General features: G+C 52.1%; 1 protein-coding gene across 4 annotated transcripts; it reads right to left on the bottom strand.

Annotated features, from left to right (window-relative positions):
• Positions 1 to 1,179: 1,179 nt before the first annotated feature.
• Positions 1,180 to 23,094, bottom strand: HSPBP1 (HSPA (Hsp70) binding protein 1). 4 transcript variants are annotated; one of them, XM_055237440.2, is made up of 8 exons: positions 22,880 to 23,094; positions 22,233 to 22,551; positions 18,705 to 18,909; positions 15,502 to 15,726; positions 5,434 to 5,589; positions 5,193 to 5,289; positions 4,585 to 4,696; positions 1,180 to 1,509 (listed from the first exon to the last, which is right to left on the bottom strand). In XM_055237440.2, the coding sequence occupies exons 2-8, from the start codon at positions 22,455 to 22,457 to the stop codon at positions 1,435 to 1,437; spliced, it is 1,095 nt and encodes a 364-aa protein (XP_055093415.1). In that variant the 5' UTR covers positions 22,458 to 22,551; positions 22,880 to 23,094; the 3' UTR covers positions 1,180 to 1,434. The 4 variants fall into 4 exon arrangements, with proteins under 4 accessions (XP_055093415.1, XP_055093417.1, XP_055093416.1 ...); XM_055237442.2 differs by having other exon boundaries at positions 22,779 to 23,064; XM_055237441.2 differs by having other exon boundaries at positions 22,233 to 22,554; positions 22,880 to 23,064.
• Positions 23,095 to 23,605: the final 511 nt, after the last annotated feature.

The following is a 23,605-nucleotide window of genomic DNA, read 5'->3' as shown; positions in this document are numbered from 1 at the left end:
TTGGCCGGGCATAGAGGCTCACACCGGTAATCCCAGCACTTCGGGAGGCCGAGGAGGGTGGATCACGCTGTCAAGAGTTCAAGACCAGTCTGGCCAAGATGGTGATACCTGGTCTCTCCTACAAATACAAAAATCAGCCGGGCGCGGTGGCAGGCGCCTGTAATCCCAGCTACTCGGGAGGCTGAGGCAGGAGAATCGCTTGAACTCGGAGGGCGGAGGTTGCAGTGAGCCAAGATTGGGCCACTGCACTGCAGCCTGGGCGACAGAGTGAGACTCGGTCTCAAAAAAAAAAAAAAAATTAAAAGAAAAAGAGGAGCATGGCTCTGGAATTAGCCCAGGTGTGAATCCTGGCTGTGAACTTGGTCAGGGCTCAGCCTCCTCTGAGCACAGCCTCCTCTCTGGAAAAACAACAGCAGTCAAAGCTCTTGTCTGCAAATGACAAAATTTCTTGTAGCTAAACAGAAAAGGAATTTATTAAAGGCGTTGAGGCAGCCCCCGACACGCCCACCTCCCGTCCCAATCCCACGTCTCTGAGAAAGCTACAGAAACCGCTAGGCGCTTTGCAATCAGGAATGAAGCCCACACCCAGCCACAGGCCTGCTCCTGAGACACAGTGCAGCCTCCATCACCGGCACCTGGCTCAGACACTCCCGCCAGAATCTCTGCCAGCCCCCTCCAGAAGCCAGGTGTGGCTGCTCCTGCGCTGGCCAGAAGGCAACCTGGGTAGGGGCCCTTCCACCGCCAGCTCTCGGCCCCTACGACCGGCGGGCTCTGATTGGTAGAAGAGCTAGACCACCAGCGGGTTCTGATTGGTGTACAAAACAGATTCCCAGAGAGAGTTCTCATTTGTGGAGCTAATGTCACATGACTACCCTACAGCAAAGGATGCTGGGAAGGGAAATGGCGGCTACCCTAGGGAAGATTTAGATGTCTAACCTGGGAAATTCCTCAAACCTAGAATTCAGGTTTGCCAGGTGACCGTAAAAGGACATGTCCAACACACTCTTGCTCAGGAAAGGCAGGGAAGAGTAAATGACAGAGTGGCTCTGTAGATGATAAAGAGCAACACTTTTATTATTCTTCCAGTGGCTCCCCAAGTCCCTTAAACCCGTGCCCCTCCTCCCGTCCCCCATGCACCCTCCAAAGGAGGTGACAAAGGCGGCAGTGAAGGAGGAGGAGGAAGAAGAGAAACACCTTTATTGGAAGAGCTGTGTGGACAAGAGAACGGGGATGAGAGTGAGAGCATGGGAGGTGGGGTCCAAGGAGCTGGTGCCTTTCTCAGCGCCCCTTCCAGGGACTGCACAGAGGCGGGCTAGCACGCCCAGGGCCCAGGCACCTAGGTCCTGCAATCCCTTGGGAGAGGGCCTTGTAGGTGGGGAGGCAGGCAGGAGGCCCGGGGTTCCCACGGAGAAGGGGGCAAGAAGCCACCTGGTTTCACCGATCCATGCTGTCGTCCGTTGGGCTGGAGAAACAGGTCTGTAGCAGCTTTTCACAGAACTCCAGCTCCTCCTGGATTGGGCAGGGGCAGGGAGCAAGGGGCCTGAGTGCAGAGGCCGGACCCTGCCTCCAGCATTCTTGGCACCCAGAGGTGACTCCTCTTCTCTCCTGGCCACCCCCCCCCCCCACCAGAGGTTAGGCTTCTCTAATCACTGCTCAGATCCATGATTCACTGTCTTCACACTGGTGTCTGAACTACTTGAACTAGAACCCGGGGTCCCCCAGACTCGTCTCACTCCATTGGTCTGCCTCATATCAGCACTCTTGGGCTCTAACTCCCAGATATTGACCACTGCTCAAAACTTCCTGCGGATACAAACCCCAGAAACCATGAAAGCAAGCACTGACAGGTTAAACTACATAATATAAAAGATACTGCCATGGCAAAAAGAAAAAGAAAACGAGGTTGGGGAAAAATATTTGTGATTCATAGCACAAATGGCTAATATACTTAACACTTAAAGAGCTTTAAAAAATCATTCGCAAAAACCATCACCCAATAAATAGATAAGTGGGCAAAGGATGAGAATGAACAGTTCACAAGAAAGAGAAAAGATGCCAAATTTCACTCATGGGAGAAATGTATTTTTTTTTTTATTTTTTTTTTTTTTTTTCTTTTGAGACGGAATATGGCCCTGCCGCCCAGGCTGGAGTGCAGTGGCGCAATCTCGGCTCACTGCAAGCTCCGCCTCCCGGGTTCACGCCATTCTCCTGTTTCAGCCTCCCGAGTAGCTGGGACTACAGGTGCCCGCCACCACGCCTGGCTAATTTTTTTTTTTATTTTTAGTAGTGACAGGGTTTCACCGTGTTAGCCAGGATAGTCTCGATCTCCTGACCTCGTGATCCGCCCGCCTTGGCCTCCCAAAGTGCTAGGATTACAGGCGTGAGCCACCGCGCCCAGCCTCATGGGAGAAATGAAAACTGGACTGGAGTACTACTTTTCAACAATCAGCTTGAAAAAGGTCAGATGGTTCATCGAGGCCACTTTGTTCTGACCAAGATTTGGGGAGCTGGGCACCCTCATGACATGAGTGTCAATGGTTGAACTTCTATGGAGAGCGGCTTGGTGATAGCTAATGAAATGGCCCTTAACCCTTTAACCTTCACCTTTAACATACCTGACCCCAGCCATTTTCCTTCTAGAAATTGTTCTACAGACATACGTAATAACATATACAAAAAGTTATTCATTCAGCAGTGTTTGTCATAGCGAGAGTGTAGAAACAACCTGCATATCCATGCTACAAAAAAGAGGCCATCCACACTGTACAGCTGCAAAATGAAAGAGCCGCAGGCGAGACATGCAATGCCCGCAAAGCAAGGGGCAGAACAGTCATCACAGCATGGCAGGCTTATTTTGCATAACAGAAAAAGGAGAATTCACATGCACCTTTGCTCATGTGCGCCTAATATTTTAGGAAGGACACCTGAGCAACTGGGTAACCAGAGGGAGGGGCAGGAGAGAGACTTTTCACTGTTTACCCTCCTGTGGGTCTTGTATTTTCAACCATGTGACTACGGAACCTATTCACAAAGCACTAGTCAAATCTGTTATAAATCTAATTTGAATGTTTCCACGGGTGTATACATAAGTCAAAACTTCTCATGTAGTACACTTTTTTTTTTTTTGAGATGGAGTCTCACTCTGTTGCCCAGGCTGGAGTGCAGTGGCGCATCTTGGCTCACTGCAACCTCCGCCTCCCAGGTTCAAGCGATTCTCCTGCCTCAGCCTCCTGGGTAGCTGGGATTACAAGCACCTGCCACTATGCCCAGCTAATTTTTTGTATTTTTAGTAGAGATGGGGTTTTACCATGTTGGCCAGGCTGGTCTCGAACTCCTGACCTCATGATTCGCCTGCCTCGGCCTCCCAAAGTGCTGGGATTACAGGCGTGAGCCACCATGCCTGGCCATGTAGTACACTTTCAGTATGTACAGACACTCGACAGTGTCTACATAGGAATGAATTCAATAGAATAGAATGTCCCAAGGAGGTGGGTGCGTTTGCTAAGCTCGGCTTTGCTGAAGCACCAGCATTGATTCATTCGCTTCAACAAATTAATACATTACTTAATCAGTTAACTATTTGAATTTTAATTCGTTGTGATTTAGCATTTGTTAATTATCTAGTTATCTAATGAGTTATTTATTTGCCCCTTATCTAATTAAATATCTGATGACTTGTTATTTATCACTTGTTGTTTACCTAAAACAATTGGTTATTTGCCATTTATTTCTTGTCAATTTAATGAAATAGTTAATCATTAAGACATTTGAGTGATATTATATTCAATTTACATTTACTTAATGTAAACAACTGTATTAGGTAATTTAGATAATAATTCAATGATTGGTCAACGCTTTAAGAATCTCCAAGCTCCTGTCTCCTTGCTATCTCTCCTACTCTGACACAGCACAGGACGAATGCTAGGCATGAAATAAACGTCTGCTGAATGGAGGATGAGTGAAACGCACGAGAACACAAATGAAAGCCCAAACCAGCGGACCCAGGAGCCCCCAAGGGCAAGGACTGGCTGGCTCTGCCCCTACTAGGGTCCCCACTACCACACTTGGTCTAACCTGGGGAATTCCTCACCCTTAGGCCCCTCCCCCTCACACCTGGTCCTCCTCATACCCTGTCCCTTCCCCAACTCACCTGGTCCTTCTGGAGCCGCTGTCCCCTCCCCCGGCACATGATCCTCCACGAACCCCATCCCCTGCCCCTCACACCTGGTCTCCTTGCACCCCGTCCCCTCCTCATGTACCTGGTCCTCCTGGAGCTCCTGTCCCCCCCTCCTCCTGGCACCTGATCCTCCTTGAACCCCATCCCCTCCCTACACACCTAGTCCTCCTGGAGCCCTTGTCCCCTCCCCCTTGCACCTGGTCCCCCTTGCACCCCGCCCTCCTTGCACCCCGTCCCCTCCCCATGTACCTGGTCCTCCTGGAGCCCTTGTGCCCTCCCCCTTGCACCTGGTCCTCCTTGCACCTGGTCCTCCTTGCACCCCGTCCTCCTTGCACCCCGTCCCCTCCCCATGTACCTGGTCCTCCTTGCACCCCATCCTCCTTGCACCCCGTCCCCTCCCCATGTACCTGGTACTCCTCATGCTGCTGCAGCAGCTGACAGCGGTGGCGGAGGAGCTCTTCCAGGCCCAGTTCCGGCTCCCGACACTCGCGCACACCCTGCGGGAAGTCTGTCACCAGGCTGTGAGGGACATGAGAGCAGCCCTTAGGACCTCCCTCTAGAGGCCTCACTGACCCAACCCTATCGCCCATCCCGTCCCCTGGCTCACTCAGGAGTCTGGCAAGTCGCTGCCCCACAATGGGCCTCCATTTCCCCATCTGCGGAATGGACCTCACGCTGCCCCTGGCCCAGGGTGGGTGCTGAGGGGCTCAGCACAGGGCCTGATGTGTGTCAACTCTGGTGTGCTGTTCAGAGCTCCAGCATCATCTGATTAGACACTAATCCACTGGTGGGGGCGTGTACAAAAGCCTCTCTCCCTCCCCCAAGGCCTCTGTGCCAGCCCTACTGGTGAGGAAACTGAGGCTCCCTGACTCCTACTCCTTTCTGGCCCCACACCCTTCCTCTCCACGGGAAGGTCCCAACTCCTGAGTCCCTATGGGCTGATTCCTGAGCCACCCCCACCTTGAGAGGACGGGGCCCCCACCCCAGGCCCCATCCTCTCAAGGAGCCAAAGTACCTGCACAGGGCTCCAAGCACGTGCTCGTGGAAGGGGCTGTGCTCTGTCCGCACCAGGGCCACCAGCTGCTGGACCATCCCCATGGAGCACAGGGTCCCTGGGGGGAGGGCTGCAGGGGTCAGAGGGGCAGCCCCACCCATCTCCTATGCCCTCCCCGGGCTGCCTGTTCCTCCCCTTCTCCCACACCTGCACCCACCCCAGGGCATCTGCTCCCCACTCCTGCCCTCAAGGGCTGCCACACCTTTGTGCTCAGGGTGGCCCACCAGCAGGTTCTGCAGCAGGAATACTGATTTGACCTTGAGCTTCTGCACCTGCTGCTGCATGGCCCGCATCAACACAGAGAAGCCATCCAGGCGGAGGAACTGCAGCAGCCCAGCCTCCTGCTCTCGGACCAGACCTGGGAGAGGGGGACAGGGTCCTGAGCTTGCAGTCACCACCACCACCACTGTCATCACAACCACCATCACCAGCATCATCACAACCATCACCATCATCATCACCACCATCACCACTGTCTTCACCACCATCACAATCATCATCACCATTCTCACCATCAGCACCATCCTCACCACCATCATCACCACCACCACCACCACCATCACCATTATCACCACCATCATCACCACCACCACCACCACCATCACCACCACCACCATCACCACCACCATTATCACCACCACCACCACCACCATCACCATCATCACCACCATCACCACCACCACCATCACCACCATCCTCACCACCATCATCACCATCACCATCACCACCACCATCACCACCATCACCATTATCACCACCATCACCACCACCATCACTATCATCACCACCATCACCACTGTCTTCACCACCATCACAATCACCATCATCACCACCACCACCATCATCACAACCACCATCACATCATCACCACCATCACTACCACAACCACCACTATCACCACCACCATCACCAACATCATCACAACCACCATCACATCATCACCACCATCACAATCATCATCACCATTCTCATCATCACCACCATCCTCACCACCATCATCACCATCACCACCGCCATCATCACCACCACCACCATTATCACCACCATCACCACCATCATCACCACCACCATCACTATCATCACCACCATCACTATCATCACCACCACCACCATCACCACCACCATCACCATCCTCACCACCACCACCATCATCACCACCATCACCACCATCACCACCACCACCACCACCACCATCACCACCACCACATCACCACCACCATCCTCACCACCACCACCATTATCACCACCATCACCACCACCATCACTATCATCACCACCATCACCATCACCACCACCACCACCATCACTACCACAACCACCACTATCACCTCCACTATCACCACCGCCATCACCAACATCATCACAACCACCATCACATCATCACCACCATCACAATCATCACCACCATCCTCACCACCATCATCACTATCATCACCATCCTCACCCTCACCACCAATCTCACCATCACCACCACCATGACTACCAACACCATCACCATCACCACCACCACCACCATCACTATCATCATCACCATCCTCACCACCATCACCACCACCATCACTACCACCACCATCACCACCACCACCACCATCACTACCACCACCATCACCATCACCACCATCACTACCACCACCATCACCACCACCACCATCACTATCACCACCACCACCATCACTATCACCACCATCACCACCATCACCACCAATCTCACCATCGCCACCACCATCACTATCATCACCACCACCATCACCACCAATCTCACCATTGCCACCACCATCACTATCATCACCACCACCATCACCACCAATCTCACCATTGCCACCACCATCACTATCATCACCACCACCATCACCACCAATCTCACCATCGCCACCACCATCACTATCATCACCACCACCACCATCACCACCATCACCATCACCACCATCACTATCACCACCATCACCATCACCACCACCACCATCACCACCACCATCACCATCATCACTATCACCACCATCACTATCATCACCACCACCATCACCACCAATCTCACCATCGCCACCACCATCACTATCACCACCACCATCACCACCACCACCATCACCACCACCATCACCACCACCATCACCATCACCACCATCACCACCACCATCACCATCATCACCATCACCACCATCACCATCATCACCATCACCACCATCACTATCATCACCACCACCACCATCACCACCACCATCACCATCACCACCATCACCATCACCACCACCACCATCACCACCACCATCACCATCATCACCATCACCACCATCACTATCATCACCACCACCATCACCACCACCACCACCATCACCACCACCACCATCACCATCACCACCATCACTATCAACACCACCACCCCCATGACCACCACCACCATCACTATCACCACCACCACCATCACCACCACCACCACCACCACCACTATCACCACCACCACCATCACCACCATCACCACCACCATCACCACCACCACCATCATCACCATCACCACCATCACTATCAACACCACCACCCCCATGACCACCACCACCATCACTATCACCACCACCACCATCACCACCACCACCACCACCACCACTATCACCACCACCACCATCACCACCATCATCATCACTACCATTAACAATATAATTATCGTCAATCATCATCACCATCATCACCAGCAACCACCATCATCATTACTTGCCATGGGCCTGCATATTCAAGCATTATGTTTTTTTGAAGTATGTTTTTGAGATATAATTCACAATCCACACAGTTCAGCCTTTTTGAAGATATTCACAGGGTTGTATAACCATCACCACTAACTCTAGGAAATTTCATCACCCCACAAAGGAAACCTATGAGCAGTCATTCCCAATTTCCCCTCCCTCTGGCCCCTGCAACCACAGATATACTTTCTTCCTTTATGGATTTACCTGTCCCAGACATTTAATATAAATGTGTTCATAAAATACATGACCTTTTGTGTCTGACTGCTTTCACTCAGCATGATGTTTTCCAGGTCCATTCATGTTGTAAGTGGTATCAGCACTTCATTCTTTTTCATGGCTGAATAACATTCCATTGTATGGATATACCAGGTTGTATCCATTCCCCCATTGATGGAAGCATCATCTCTTTTAATTTAATTTTATTTACTTACCTTTTTATTTCATTTTGAGATGAACTCTCGCTCCATTGCCCAGGCTGGAGTGTGCAGTGGAGCAATCTCGGCTCACTGTAACCTCCACTCCCAGGTTCAAACTATTCTTCAGCCTCAGCCTCCCAAGTAGCTGGGATTATAGTAACCTGCCACCACACCCGGCTAATTTTTGTATTTATAGTAGAGACAGGGTTTCACCATGTTGGCCAGGTTGGTCTCAAGCTCCTGACCTAAAGTGATCCACCTGCCTGGGCCTCCCAAAGTGCTGGGATTACAGGCATGAGCCATTGCGCCCAGCTGCATCATTTCTCTCTCTCTCTTTTTTTTTTTTTGAGACAGAGTCTTGCTCTATCATCCAGGCTAGAGTGCAGTGGCACCATTTCAGCTCACTGCAACCTCCGCTTCCCGGGTTCAAGCCATTCTCCTGCCTCAGACTCCCAAGTAGCTGGGATTACAGGCATGCACCACTACACCCGGCTAATTTTTGTATTTTGAGTAGAAACAGGGTTTTGCCATGTTGGCCAGGCTGGTCTTGAACTCCAGACCTCATAATCCACCTGCCTCAGCCTCCCAAGGTGCTGGGATTACAGGCGTGAGCCACCGTGCCCAGTCCGCAACATCTTTTAATCCTCACAATTATCCTGGAAGTGTGTGCTTTCAGAATTCTATTTTACAGATGAGGAAACTGAGGCCCAGAGAGCCAGGCTACACAGCATGCATGACCTTTATCCAGAGGGCAATGAGAACTCTGGAAGGACTCCCAGCAGGATGAGAACTGACCTTTGGAGTGCACCTCCAGTAAGGTGCCCGCTGAGGGGTAGGCTCTAGGCCTGTGCTGGCCAAGAAGGACAGAAGCCGCTAGTAGCTTGTGGCCACCAAACACCTGATATGTGGCCAGTGCAACTAAGGAAAAGAGTTGTTCATTTCATGTAAGTTCAATTCATTTAAACTTAAGGTGAAAAACTGAAGCGGTGTAAAATATTTTCCATTAAACACAACGTTGGCTGGGCGCGGTGGTTCATGCCTGTAATCCCAGCACTTTGGGAGGCCAAGGTGGGCAGATCACTTGAGGTCAGGAGTTCAAGACCAGCCTGGTCAACATGGTGAAACCCCATCTCTACTAAAAATACAAAATTAGCTGTGCGTGGTGGCGTGCGTCTGTAATCTCAGCTACTAGGGAGGCTGGGGCAGAAGAATCATTTGAACCCAGGAGGTGGAGGTTGCAGTGAGCCGAGATCGCACCATTACACTCCAGCCTAAGCAAAAAGAGCGAAACTCCATCTCACACACACAAAAAAAGAAAACCAAAAAGAAAAACACACGCAACATTGTCGCTCTGGTACACTCCACACCACCACTGAAAACTCAGCATCTGAGTTGCGATGTGCTTTATTTGTAAAACGCACACATTAGGTTTTGAAGACTTAGCATGACAAAAAATATAGTCTCATTAATATTCCATATTAATTACACATTGAAATTATAATAGCTTGGACATATTGGGTTAAATATTTATTTATTTATTTAATTTTATTTTATTTCTGAGACAGAGTCTTGCTCTGTCGCCCAGGCTGGAGTACAGTCAGTGGCAGTTGGCTCACCGCGACGTATGTCTCTCGGGTTCAAGCAATTTTTATGCCTCAACCTACCGAGTAGCTGGAATTACAGGCATGCCCCATCACGCCTGGCTAAGTTTTTGGTATTTTTAGTAGAGACGGGGTGTCACCATGTTGGCCAGGCTGGTCTTGAGCTCCTGGCCTCAAGTGATCCACCTGTCTTGGCCTCCCAAAATGCTGAGATTATAGGCGTGAGTCACCGCGCCTGGCCAAATGTTATTTAATTAAAGAAAGAAAAAAGAACAAGCATGCATGGACTGGAAAACAGGAAGACTCCTCTCATTCAATCTGTAAGCAAGGCCTGTCAGCTCTGCCTTCAAAATGTACCCAGGAGAGACCTGTGCTCTTTACGCCAGGGTTTCTCCACCTGATATCAACCCACGGTTGCTATCTGGGGCCAGATCATTCTGGGTTGGGAGGCCCGTCCTGTGCACTGCAGGATGTTGAGCAGCATCCCTGGCCTCTACCCAGTAGATGCCAATAGTCCCTCTCTCCCAGCTGCGACAAATAAAAATGTCTCCAGACATTTGTCTAAATGTCCTGTGGAGGACACGATTGTCCCCGTTTGAGAACCACTGCTCCCTACCACAACCTTGATCTCTTGCCTAGGTTATCAACATAACCCCCCAGCTCACCGCCCACCTTCCACCCACCCTCGCCGCATTCACCCTCTTCTCTGTGCAGCAGTTGGGGGCAGGGATCACAGTATGGCTGCCGTCATTTTTGGGAAGAAAGCCAAAGTCATCACTGCAGCCCACACATCTCCCTTAAAAAAGTTACGCTTATTCAGCGCTAAAAAGAAATGAGCTATCAAGCCAAGAAAAGACATGGAGGAACCTTAGAAGCAGATTACTAAGCCAAAGAAGCCAGTCTGAAAAGGCTGCAGATTGCATGGTTCCAAGTATATGACATTCTGGAAAAGGCAAAACTATGGAGACAGTCAAAAGCTCAGGGCTGGGATGACTAGCTGGAGCACAGAGGATTTGTAGGGCAGTGACATTCCTCTGTATGATACTACAGTGTGGATCCATGTCATGATACAGTTGTCCAAACCCACAGTATGTACAGCATCAAGAGTGAACCCCAGTGTCAACCATGGACTCTGGGTGACAATGATGTGTCCGTGCAGGTTCATCGATTGTAATAAATGTGCCACTCCGGTAGATTGTAACAAGGAACCACTTTGGAGTGGCTCCACAGAGGGCGAGCGAGTCCATCCCCGCCTGTCCTGGGAAGCGCAGTGGCACCACCGCCTCGGGCAGCAGGAGCTGAGGGGATGTACCCTGCAAATGGCTCCCAGCACGGAACTCCAGTAATGGTACTGGACAGCCACACAATGGCATACCCTGCAGCCACCAAAAAAAAGGACAGATGCCACTGAATGGTATACTTTAACATTTTCATGTGAATTTTACCCCCAAGCAAAAAAACAAAAAAAGGCATCCAAGCTCCCAGAGCTCTTGCCTGCATCATGGACAGCGTTCGTTGGGGAAGCCGACCACCCTGTGGTGAGGCCGCTCAAGCAGCCCGAGCTTCTTGCCAACAGCCAGCAAAACTCTGCTAGCCTCTGGGCAAGCCACAGTGGAAGCCCATCTCTAGCACCCCTCCCTCAGAGGGGGATTGTGAGGGATTAACAAGGTGCGGCACACAGGGCTTAGTGCAATCAGACCTTCAGGGAATGCGGCCCGGCTGACGGCTGAGCACAACCTCATGAAGACGCAAAGTCAGAAGTGGCCCTCCTCCGTAGGGACCACTCCTGCACTCCTAACCCACAGGAAGGGGAAAGATAAGCTACTGTTGCTTCAGAAAAACGGACAGAAGCAGGTCAAGGTGCGCACCCGTCAGGATGGTCTGTGCCAGCCATGCACATCTGAGGAAAAGAGATTAATCTGTGTGTCTATGTGTACACATACCACACACGGCACACTCCACATATGCACACACCACACACCCCATATACACACACCACATACACACATCCCACACACCCCACGCACATCCACGCACCACACATACGCACCCCACATACCCTACACACTGCACATGCCCCACACATATACATACACCCCCCAGCACACATCCCACACACACCATGCAACACACACACCACACACATACAACACACTCCCCATACCAACACACACCTCCACATATATACCACACACCACACAACCCATGTACACGCTGCACACACACGACACACCAAACACCCCACATACACACCCTACACATGCATCACACACCCACTACACATGCACATCACACACACACCACACACACACCCACATTTGTTCTTACAGATTTATTAAAATCTCTGGAAGCAGAAACTGGTATAACAGTGGTTTTCTCTGGCATGGGGACCAGATTTGGGGACAGGGACCGTTTGCTATGTACTCTTTTGTACCTGGTGAACGATGTGACTGTCTCACAGATTTTTAAAAATATGTAATGACTTTTTTTTTTTTTTTTTTTAAGACAGGGTCTCACTCTGTCACCCAGGCTGGAGTGCAGTGGCATGATCTCAGCTGACTGCAGCCTCTGCCTCCGAGGCTCAGATGATCCTCCCTCCTCAGCCTCCCAGGTAGCTGGGACCAGGTGTGAGCCACCAAGATGGCCTAAAGACTTCTTTTTAAAGTAAGCTATCAGAAGAAAACTCTGCCAGCCCCGCTCTACCCTTCTCTGGCCCTCAGGGACACCATGTCCTTCGCTCTGCCCTTTGTGGCCGAGCTGCCCCATGTCTGTCTGTCCCTGTCGCCCTCGTTTTGGCTGTGACTTTCCAAGTGCCACCTCCTCCAAGGCTCCTTTCCTCGCCTCATCAGAATGTTTCCTTCTTCCGGAATCTCCTCCTACCCAAACCCTCCCTGTTCTCCTCCCAGCCTCTGCATGGCTGGGGCCACCATCTGCCGGGAACACAACACTGATTCCAGGGCTCAGGATATATGGGGGTTAGGGAGAGAAAGGGGGTGTTGGACTCCCCTCGCAGCCCCCATTTCAATGACCACATAGGCTGCTGGAGTTAAAAAATAGCCAACCTCAGGCCAGGCACGGTGGCTCACGCCTATAATCCCAGCACTTAGGGAGGCCGAGGTGCTCACCTGAGGTTGGGAGTTTGAGACCAGCCTGACCAACATGGTGAAGCCCCGTCTCTACTAAAAGTACAAAAAAAATTAGCTGGGCATGGTGACGTGTGCCTGTAAACCCAGCTACTTGAGAGGCTGAAGCAGGGGAATCCCTTGAACCAGGGAGGTAGAGGTTGCAGTGAGCCAAGATCGTGCCACTGCACTCCAGCCTGGGCAACAGAGCAAGACTCCGTCTCGAAAAAGAAAAAAAAAAGCCAACCTCGAACAGATTAAATGTAGAGTTACAATATGACCCAGCAACTCCACTGCTCGGTATACACCCAAGAGAACAGGAAACAAATGTCCACACAAACACCTGTGCAGCCATGTCCACAGGAGCACGAGAGCCCAGAGACAGACGGAAAGCAGGGACTGTCAGCAGACAGGCGGAGGGAGAGGCAGGGCACGGTGGACCCACGCAACAGGACACATTCAGCCACAAGAAGGAGCACAGCACTGCCACCTGCCACCACTCGGGGACCTTGCACCGTATGAAAGGAGCCAGGCACAAAAGGCCGCACGCTGTGGGATTCCATTTGTACAAATGTCACGGAGAGAGAAATCCTTAGAGGCAGTAAATAGATTCATGTTGCAGGGGCTGCGGGAGAGGATGGATGCTGAGTGATTGCTTAACGGGTACAGAATTTCTGCTTGGGGGAGAGGATGAAAATATTCTGAAATTTTGGCCGGGCATGGTGGCTCACACCTGTAATCCCAGCACTTTGGGAGGCTTGAGGTGGGCAAATCATCTGAGGTCAGGAGTTTGAGATCAGCCTGGCCAACATGGTGAAACCCCATCTCTACTAAAAATACAAAAATTAGCCAGGCGCAGTGGCGGGCGCCTATAATCCCAGCTACTTGAGAGGCTGAGGCAGAATTGCTTGAAGCTGGGACGAGGAGGTTATAGTGAGCCAAGATCGCGCCATTGCGCTCCAGCCTGGGTGACAAGAGCGAGACTCTGTCTCAAAAAAAAAAAAAAAAAAAGAAAAGAAAAAAGAAAATGTTCTGAAATTAAATAGTGACTGCCGATAGCCATACCATCCCAAATGCGGCTGATCTCATCTAAAATTAGAGAGTGATGATGGCTGCACAACACTATGAATGTGCTAAGAAGTACTATGTTGTTTTTTGGTTTTTGTGTTTGTTTTCAGACAGGTCTTGCTCTGTCACGCAGGCTGGAGGTGCAATCATAGCTCACTGCAGCCTCAACTTCCCAGGCTCAGGCAATCCTACCACCTCAGTCTCCTGAGTAGCTGGAGGTACAGTCACACACCACATCAGGCTAATTTTTTAATTTTTGTAGAGACAGGGGTTTCCCTATGTTGCCCAGGCTGATCTCAAACTCCTGGGCTGGAGCAATTCTCCCGCCTCGGCCTCCCAAAGTGTTAGGATTCCAGATGTGAGCCACCATGCCTGGCCAAAAGTACTAAGTTACACACTTTAAAAGGATGAATTATATGGCCTATGAATTGCATCTCAATAAAGCTGTTAGGGAAAATAAAAGGAAATAGTCCAGTTGGGGCGCCAGTATAGCACATGCAGGCAGCATCCAGCACACACGAAGAGCTCTACCGGGCTGGGACCCTGGCTCTGTGTGTCCTCTCCGGACCCCCTGGCCTGATCCCTCCCGTGTGGAGGAGACACAGTGGGCCCAACTTCAGCAGATGTGCATAAGGATGCAGCGAGTCAACCCTGGCATGGAGAAACTGCCCCACAGATGTGGGTTTTTGTCCCATCCCTGTCCCCGACCTGGCCCTGTGTCCCAGGCGGCAGTGTATGGGGGAGTCCTGGCCAGCTCTGCCCTCTGGAGCTGCAGAAACCTGGCCATGTCCCTCTGCCCACACCTCAGTTTCTTCCCCTGTCAAATGAGGATGCAAACGGTCCCTACTTCACAGGCCATTAGGATAAAAAGAATTTGTGGCTGGACATGGTAGATCACACCTGTAATCTCAACACTTTCGGAGGCCAAGGCAGGAGGATCCCTTGAGGCTAGGAGTTCAAGACTACCCTGGGTAGCAAAGCAAGTCCTGTCTCTATATAGGTTAAATTAAAAAAAATTAGAAGAATAATTCATGTACAGCAGGGGTTCTGACCAAGGGGCTTTCTACATCTGGGGGCATTTGTGCTGTGGCAGGTGGGGTGACAGTGTCTCTCCATGGCCTGGAGGCCACCCACTAGATGTTGCTCAATGTCCTGTAGTACACAGGACGGCCCCCGAGAGAGTGAACCAGCGCCAATGTGAACAGTGCCCAGCTGAAAAACTGCTGTGTGCAAAGCGCTCACGCTGAGGGCCGGGCAGTCTTCCCTGGGGCCCACCCGGCACCCCCCCCCCGCAGCACCCCTGTCCCCAGCCCCACCCGGACACTCACAGGAGATGGCGAAGAGGGCCTTGACGCGCACTGTGTCGCAGGCATCGCGGTCCAGCAGCCGCAGCAGCTTACGCAGGGCACCCAGGCCCAGCACCTGCTCCTGGATGGCTGCCACGTTCTGGCTGCACGTGCCGATGAGCTGTGCCGCCCGCCACCGCAGCCCTGCAGCCCCCGCCTCCAGGTACCGGCCCACCAGCAGGTGCATGCCCGACAGCTGGCAGAAGTCTGTGCCACAGAGGGGAGCAGAGAGAGGCCAGATGTTAGGGACTGAACCATGCCCCCCAGAATGCATGAGTTGATGTTCTGACCCCCAGTACCTTGGAATGTGACTGTTTTTGGAGATGGGATCTTTAAAGAGATAATTAAGGTAAAATGAAGTCCTTAGGGTGGGCCCTAATGCAATCTGACTGGTGTCCTGATAAGAAGAAGAGATGAAGACACAGACACCCACAGAGGGACAACATGGAAGGAGGACACAAAAAATGCCTTCTGCAAGCCAAGGAGAAGGGGGCTCAGGAGAAACCAGCCCTGCCCACACCCTGATCTCAGACTTCTAGCCTCCAGAGCCATAAGAAAATACATTTCTGTTTTCAAAGCCAGTAGTCTGTGGTGCTTGGCTAAGGTGGCCCTAAGCTGACCACTACAGCTGCTGAGGCCAGGAGAGCCAGGCCAGCTCCCACAGGGACCCAGCTCTCTCCAAACACCCAACCAGAGGCCCCTCCAAGGCTAATACAACTCGATTCCATCGGCATTTGGGGCATCAGGGCCCCAGGCTCCAGACTACTAAATGCCAGGACTGATCCTGGTCATTGTGACAATCTGAATGTCCCCAGGGTCAGCAAACCACAGCCCACCTCCTGTTTTTGTAAACAGAGTGGTATTGGAGAGCATGGCAGTTCCTGAAAAAGTAAAACACAGATTCCCCGTGACCCAGCAATTCCACACCAAGGCACAGACCCAAAAGAACCAAAAGTAGGGACTTAGATACTTACACGCTCAAGTTCATGGCAGCATCATTCACAAATGACCCACATGTCCTTAAAGGATAAAGGGATAAATAAAAACTGCTCTAGCCATACAACGGAGTATTACTCAGCCATAAAAAGGAATGAAGTGGCCGGGCGTGGTGGCTCAAGCCTATAATCCCAGCACTTTGGGAGGCCAAGGTGGGCAGATCACTTGAGGCCAGGAGTTCGAGACCAGCCCGGGTAACATAGCAAAACCCTGTTGCTACTAAAAATACAAAAATGCCAGGCCTGGCCAGGCGCGGTGGCTCACGCCTGTGATCCCAACACTTTGGGAGGCCGAGGTGGGTGGATCACGAGGTCAGGAGTTCGAGACCAGCCTGGCCAACATGGTGAAACCCCATCTCTACTAAAAATACAAAAATTAGCTGGGCATGGTGGTGGGCACCTATAAGCCCAGCTACTCACAAGGGCGAGGCAGGAGAATCGTTTGAACCCGGGAGGCAGAGGTTGCAGTGAGCTGAGATTGCGCCATTGCACTCCAGCCTGGGCAACAGGGTGAGACTCTGTCTCAGAAAAAAAAAAAAAAAAAAAAATTGGCCAGGCCTGTAATCCCAGCTGTTTGGGAGACTAAGGTATGAGAATCACTTAAACCCAGCAGGTGCAAGTTGCAGTGAGCTGAGATTGCACCACTGCACTCCAGCCTGGGAGACTGACTCAAAAAAAAAAAAGGAATAAAGCTCTGACACACATCACAACATGCGCACGCCGCCTTTAGCACAATCAACCAGACACAAAAGGTCACGTTATAGTCGTCTATATGAAATGTCCAGAACAGGCAAATTCATAGAGCCAAAACGCTGATTAGTGGTTGCCAGGGGACCGGGGGAGGGCCTGCCTAATGGGTGCTGGGTCTCCTTTGCGGGCAATGGAAAAGTTCTGGAAATAGAGGTGGTGTTGCACAACATTGTGAATTGACTGTAAGTGGTATAAACAGTCATGTGGGAGGATGTTCCGCCCAGCCCACCTTCATCAGCACTGTGCATCTTCATTAAGACAGAGAAGATACACATATATATTTATATACAGAGAGAGCGCACGAGGCCAGGGAGGAAGTGGTATCTTTGGCTTTCGTTCTCATTTGATTACTAATAAGGTGTAAAATTGCTGCTGCTGTGATGATTGGACACCCAGCACAGTGCTTAGCACACAGCAGCTGCTCAACAGATATTTCCTGAACAAGCAAAAAATGAATGAAAGAGCAAAGTCGTTAAAAGCCATCCTGCGGATTGGAGCAGGAGTTCTCTGCCCGGATAAGACTGGGAAACACTGGGGAAAAGTGAGCTAGGGGGCAGCGGCTGCACTGCGGGTCTTCTCAGGGTGCTGAATGCACTCACAGAGGAGGGCTTCCCAAACTCCGTCCAGCCCCTGTCCAAAATGAAGACATCTGACTCCCAGGCCTGACACGTTACGTTTACTCTGTGCCTGGTGTTGTGCAGGCCTGGGGGTTTCTCTCGGCCCAGCCTGTGTACAAGAGGAAGTAATCAGGACCTGCCCAAACCAGACTGCCATGTAGCAGCACAGCCTGAACTATGAACCAAGGAAGTGACACCCCAAATCCACACCCCCAATGGCTACACCACACAACCCCTACAAATGGAAGTGAGCTCTCCTGAAACCTTCTGTGAGCTCTGCTGCTTGGAGTAAAACAGCATTTACCTCCGTTGGCGAGGCCCACCCCAATGCTGTTTCCTGCGCCTGGCCCCTCACTCACTCTACGCTGCCTCAAGGGCCTGGCTGCTGTTCCTGAACGCACCAGGCACACTCTGGCCTCAGGGCCTTTGCACTGGCTGTTCCTGCTGTCTGGAATGCTTTTCCCAGAGATCATCCCACAACTCTCACCTCACTTCAGGTCTCTGATCAAATGTCACCCTGGGGAGGCCTTCTCTGCCACCCCACCCATGCCACTTTCCCTCTTGTACTCTGGGGAGTGGCAGTGGACACCCAGAGGACTAGGAGAGAAACAGCCATCTCAGAGCTGATCAGGGAAGTGGGGGACTCCACCTGCCACGAGGGTGAGGCAGAGCCTTGCTCCTTGTGGCAATGGAGGCGAAGAGGCCGATGGTGAGAGGGCAGCAGGGAGGCTGACGGTGTGATCCCCAAGAGTAGGTGCAAGAGCTGAGAGGCAGCAGGACATGTACAGAGGGGCAGGACGTCCTGGCGGGGGAAGCGGGGTACCTGCGGCATTGTCCATGTTCTCACACAGGTCGGCCAGCAGCTCCAGGGCCCCCTCTCGCTCTTGCTGGTCAGCCGCCTGCTCGGCCTCCCCAGCAGTGGGGGGCATGGGCTGTGACAGCACTCGGAGGCAGCTCTTCATCTGCTCCACCTCCTCCCGCTGGCCTCGGAAGGCAGCTGACATGGCCTCCTGCAGCCACTGACGCCTCTGGAGACCAAGGCGAGGAGGAAAGAAGGAGATCCATCAGTCATTAATTAAAAAGGAACAGCCATTAATAAAGACAGCCAACAACTGAGGGCTGATGTTCCTTCAGTCAACAAATATCGGCTGGGCGCTGTGGCTCATCCCTGTAATCTCAGCACTTTGGGAGGCCGAGGTGGGTGGACTGCTTGAGCTCAGGAGTTTGAGACCAGCCTATGCAACATGGTGAAACCCCATCTCTACTAAACTACAAAAAATTAGCCGGGCATGATGGTCAGAGCCTGTAGTCCCCACTACTTGGGAGGCTGAGGCAGGAGAATCACTTGAACCCGGGAGGCAGAGGTTGCGGTGAGCCAAGATCGCAGCATTGTACTCCAACCTGGGCAACAGAGCGAGACTCTGTCTTGAAAAAAAAAAAATCAACCGAACACCTATTTTATTCAGACACTTTTCTAGGTACTAAAGGCAGCCCTGGGCCAGACAGAAACCCCTGCCCTGGGGGTGGGGCTCACATTCAGGTTGAAGAGCAGTCAATAAAGAAAATAAGCAAAACGTGTAGCATTCGACATGGTGAGATTATAAGCATCCTGAGGTAAATAAGATTAAGCCCAGTGGCGGATCTGGAGTGCCGAACTGTGGCTGCAGAATTAAACAGATCGGGGCCAGGTGTGATGGCTCACACCTGTAATCCCAGCACTTTGGGAGGCTGAGGCAGGAGGATCACCTGAGCCCAGGAATTTAAGAGCAGCCTGGGTAACATAGCGAGACCCCATCTCCACAAAAAAGTGTTTTAAATTAGCTGGGCATGGTGGTGCATGCCTGTGGTCCCAGTTACTCAGAAAGCTGAGTGGGGAGGATGGCTGGAGCCCAGGAGTTTAAGGCTGCAGTGAGTGAGACCTTGTCTCTAAAAAAAAAAAAAAAAAAAAGAAGAAGAAGAAAGAAAGAAAAGAAAAAGAAATGGGTTGGTCATTGAGGGTCCCAGGGATGTGACTTGTGAGAAAAGCAGTAGGTGAGGGACTGAGCCAGGCCACATCTAGAAGAAGAATGTTCCAGGCAGAGGGAACCGCCAGGAGGCCAACGTGGTGGAGGCAGAGTGAGCAAGGAGGAAGGGAGACGGGAGGGGAGCAGGTGACATCAGGTCTTGCAAACTTTTGTAAAAACCTAGGATTTCCCTCTGAATAGGTGTGGGAGCTGCCAGAGGGCTCTAAGCAGAGGAGTGGGGACACCTGCATTGCTGTTGATTGAGAACAGACAGGAGAGGCAAGGGCAGGTGCAGGAATACGAATCAGGAGGCCACGGCTGGGAGCAGGCGGGAGAGAAGGTGGTGTGGAGCGGGGAGGAGAGAGGGAGTGGGGAGAAATGGTCAGACCCTGGACTTACTTTGAAAAGAGAGCCCATTTGATTTAGTGAGATACGAGGTGTGACAGAAAGAGAGAGGTCAAGGATGACTCCGAGGTCTCTGTTCTGAGCAACCAGGAGAAGACGGGGAAATGGTGTGAAAAGCAGGTTTGGAGTGGGAAGAGCAGGGATTGAAGCTCATTTTCAAATGTGTCAGATTTGAGGGATCTATTACACATCCAAGGTAAAAGACTGAGGAAGCTGCCTGAAGCCCAGGCGGAGGTCCAGCCTAGACCAGGATTTCTCAGCTTTAGCTCCACTGACACTTTGAGCTGGATAGTTCTCTGTAGTGTGGCCGTCCTGTGCCCCATAGGATGCTGAGCAGCATCCGTGGCCTTCACGCACTGGATGCCAGTATCCCCCTTCCTCCAGTTGTGACAACCAAGAATGTTTCCACACCAATTGTCCCCTGGGAAATAAAAATCACCCCCAGTGGAGAACCACTGGCCTAGAGATATAAATTTGAGACTTGTCAGAATAAAGCCTTACAAAAATATGAGGCCGGGCGCAGTGGCTCACACCTGTAATCCCAGCACTTTGGGAAGCCGAGGCGAGCCGATCACCCGAGGTCAGGAGTTTGAGACCAGACTGGCCAATATGGTGAAACCCCGTCTCTACTAAAAATACAAAAATTAGCCAGGCCTGGTGTTGTGCGCCTGTAATCCCAGCTACTCGGGAGGCTGCGGCAAAGGGAATCGCTTGAACCTGAGAGACAGAGGTTGCAGTGAGCTGAGATCACGCCACTGCACTCCAGCCTGGGCAACACAGTGAGACTCTATCTCAAAGAAAAAGGAGATGAGAGCTAATAAGTGACTGCTGGAATTTTTTGGGGTGAGGGAGGGGAGCAAAGGTCTCCTTAGTCACAGTTCTAAGTAAATTTGAGTGAGCTATTTAATGTTTCTGTGCCTGTTTCATGCCTCACTGTCGTAAAGGTTCAATGACATCATATATGTAAGTGGGTTAGCATAATGCTCTGTATACAGTAATTGCTGATTAAACATATATAATAGCTATTGCTATTAATCTGCAAAACAACTCTATGAGGTATATATCATTGTTATCCCCACTTTGCAGATGAGAAAGTTGAGTCACAGAAAGGTTGAGACTTACCCAAGGTCACACAGTCAGCAATTGGCAAATCCTGAAATCAAACCCAAGCAGTCTAGGCTGGGCGTGCTGGCTCACATCTGTAATCTCAGCACTTTGGGAGGCCGAGGCAGGTGGATCACTTGAGGCCAGGAGTTCGAGACCAGCCTGGCCAATGTAGTGAAACCGCTTCTCTACTAAAAATACAAAAATTAGCCAGGCATGGTGGCCCATGCCTCTAATCCCAGCTACTGGGGAGGCTGAGGCACGAGAACTGCTTGAACCGGGAAGTCAGAGGTTGCAGTGAGCCAAGACTGTGCCTCTGCACTCCAGCCGAGACTGTGTCCCCCACCCCCAACCCCGCCCCTCACAAAAAAAAAAAAAAAACAAGCAGTTTGACTACAGAGCCTGTGCTCTTCATGAAAACACACTGCTGCCTTCAGAAACACTGTCTGTATGCTGGGCACTGTGTGCAGCCCTACTGAAAGTAGAACCTCAGAACTACCCTATACGGTAGTTATTATTATTATCAATTTGTAAATGAAGAACTTGAGGCTCAGAAAGATTAAGTAATATACCCAAGGTCACACAGCTGGAAATGCTGAATCGAGGTTAGTCTGGCTCTGGAGAGGATATGTCCCCTCAGACTCTCTTGAGATCTGACCTTCAGTCAACGATGACCCCATCTAGCACAAATTATAGCCTACAATGCCTCCACACCTGGACTTCTGCCTCCCACCCAAGAAGACCCTAGTCTTCTTGTGGCTCCCCAAGTCACACTTCCCAAAGCAACTCTATCTGTCCCCAGGACCCTCACCCCAGCTTCTTGGTTCCCCATCCTTTACCTCCTCACTCATCGGTTCTGGAGGAGGGTCTGGCTCTTCGGAGCCCGCGGTGATGGCCATCTGCAGCAAGCCTTGGAGGTTGCGTGGGGGCCGGGAATTGCCCGAGCCCCCAGCCGAGGGGCCGCCGCCGCCGCCGCCGCCGCCGCCGCCCCCTGAAGAGCAACCCTGGGATGCCGGGGGCAGCGCCAGGGGCAGGCGGCTGCCCCTAGAGCCTTCGTCTGACATGGGCCGTTTGTAAAGAAGGGAAGAATGTGTTAGAGAGAGAAGGTGGTCACCGCTGAAGCAGCTCTGGCGTCCTGATGGGTCGATTCTTGAGGGTCTGCTGAGAAGGCGGCGTTTTAGGGGAGCTCGAAGACCCCCCATGTCCCCAAACCACTCTGCCCCCAGCCCACTTAACCACAGCCCCTTTTCCTTCCTTCATACCCACAGGACCCTTCCCCAAAGTCATAAGCCCCTCCTTTCTACCTAGCAACAGGCCCCACCCACTCTCCCTGGCAACAGCCCCCCTTCCCCATCTCCACTGCGTGCGTCCCGTCTCTTAGCAACCTCACTGCCCCGCCTCCGTAGCAACAAGCCCTTTGGTCTCCTTAGCAACAAGTCTTCTCCCTCCTCTCCGAAGAGGGGCGCCGGAATAGGGCGGATCTCACCTCCCCGGGTCCTCAAGCCGCCGCTGCTCCTACAGTCAAAGTCGTCCGCACCTGACTCTGTTGGGCGCCGCCATTTTAACCGGAAATACGCACGGTTTCACCCGGAAGTGCCGGCGTACCCACCCAACTTCGTGCCGTGGATGCGGCTGAAGCTGCTTGCCCGACTCTTACCCCCTTCTCACTTGGCCCGATACTGCACTCTGCCCCGCCCCTCCCATCCAGGCCCCGCCTCCAAGCTAGGACGCGCCTTCGTACGGGCCCCGCCCCTTCACGCTCAAGTAGCTGGTCAAAGCCCCGCCCCTGGCCCAGTTTTCGCACCTCAGCGAGTCCCGCCTCGGATCTTTTTGCAAGCTCCACCCCTCTTCTAACGTATGCCCCGCCCCCAGGTCTGACCCCGCCCCTTATGACCCCGCCCACCCTACGATTCCCGCCCCTGCTCTAGGCCTCTCAGCCTCTCCCAGTTAGGCCCCGGCCCCTTTACAGGCCCCTCCCACTCATTGCTGTCAGTCATCCTTAGAAGGTTTGGGGCCTCGCCCCCCCAATCTTTCGACTCCACCGGGGCCACCAACCCCATCTACAGGAGCCCTGGGGTCGCAACCGAAATGGCTGGCCTGTGAGCCTTAGGACCCCCGCAACCCCTCTCTAGGCCTCAGTTTTTCCATCTGTCAAATGGAGCTGCGGCATGGACCCCTCTCATCACTCAGCCTCTCCCTCATGGACTCTTCC

The sequence above is a fragment of the Symphalangus syndactylus genome, chromosome 13 (assembly GCF_028878055.3).
Source record: "Symphalangus syndactylus isolate Jambi chromosome 13, NHGRI_mSymSyn1-v2.1_pri, whole genome shotgun sequence".
Taxonomy (NCBI): Eukaryota; Metazoa; Chordata; class Mammalia; order Primates; family Hylobatidae; genus Symphalangus; species Symphalangus syndactylus.
This window is presented reverse-complemented; position numbering and strand designations above follow the sequence as displayed.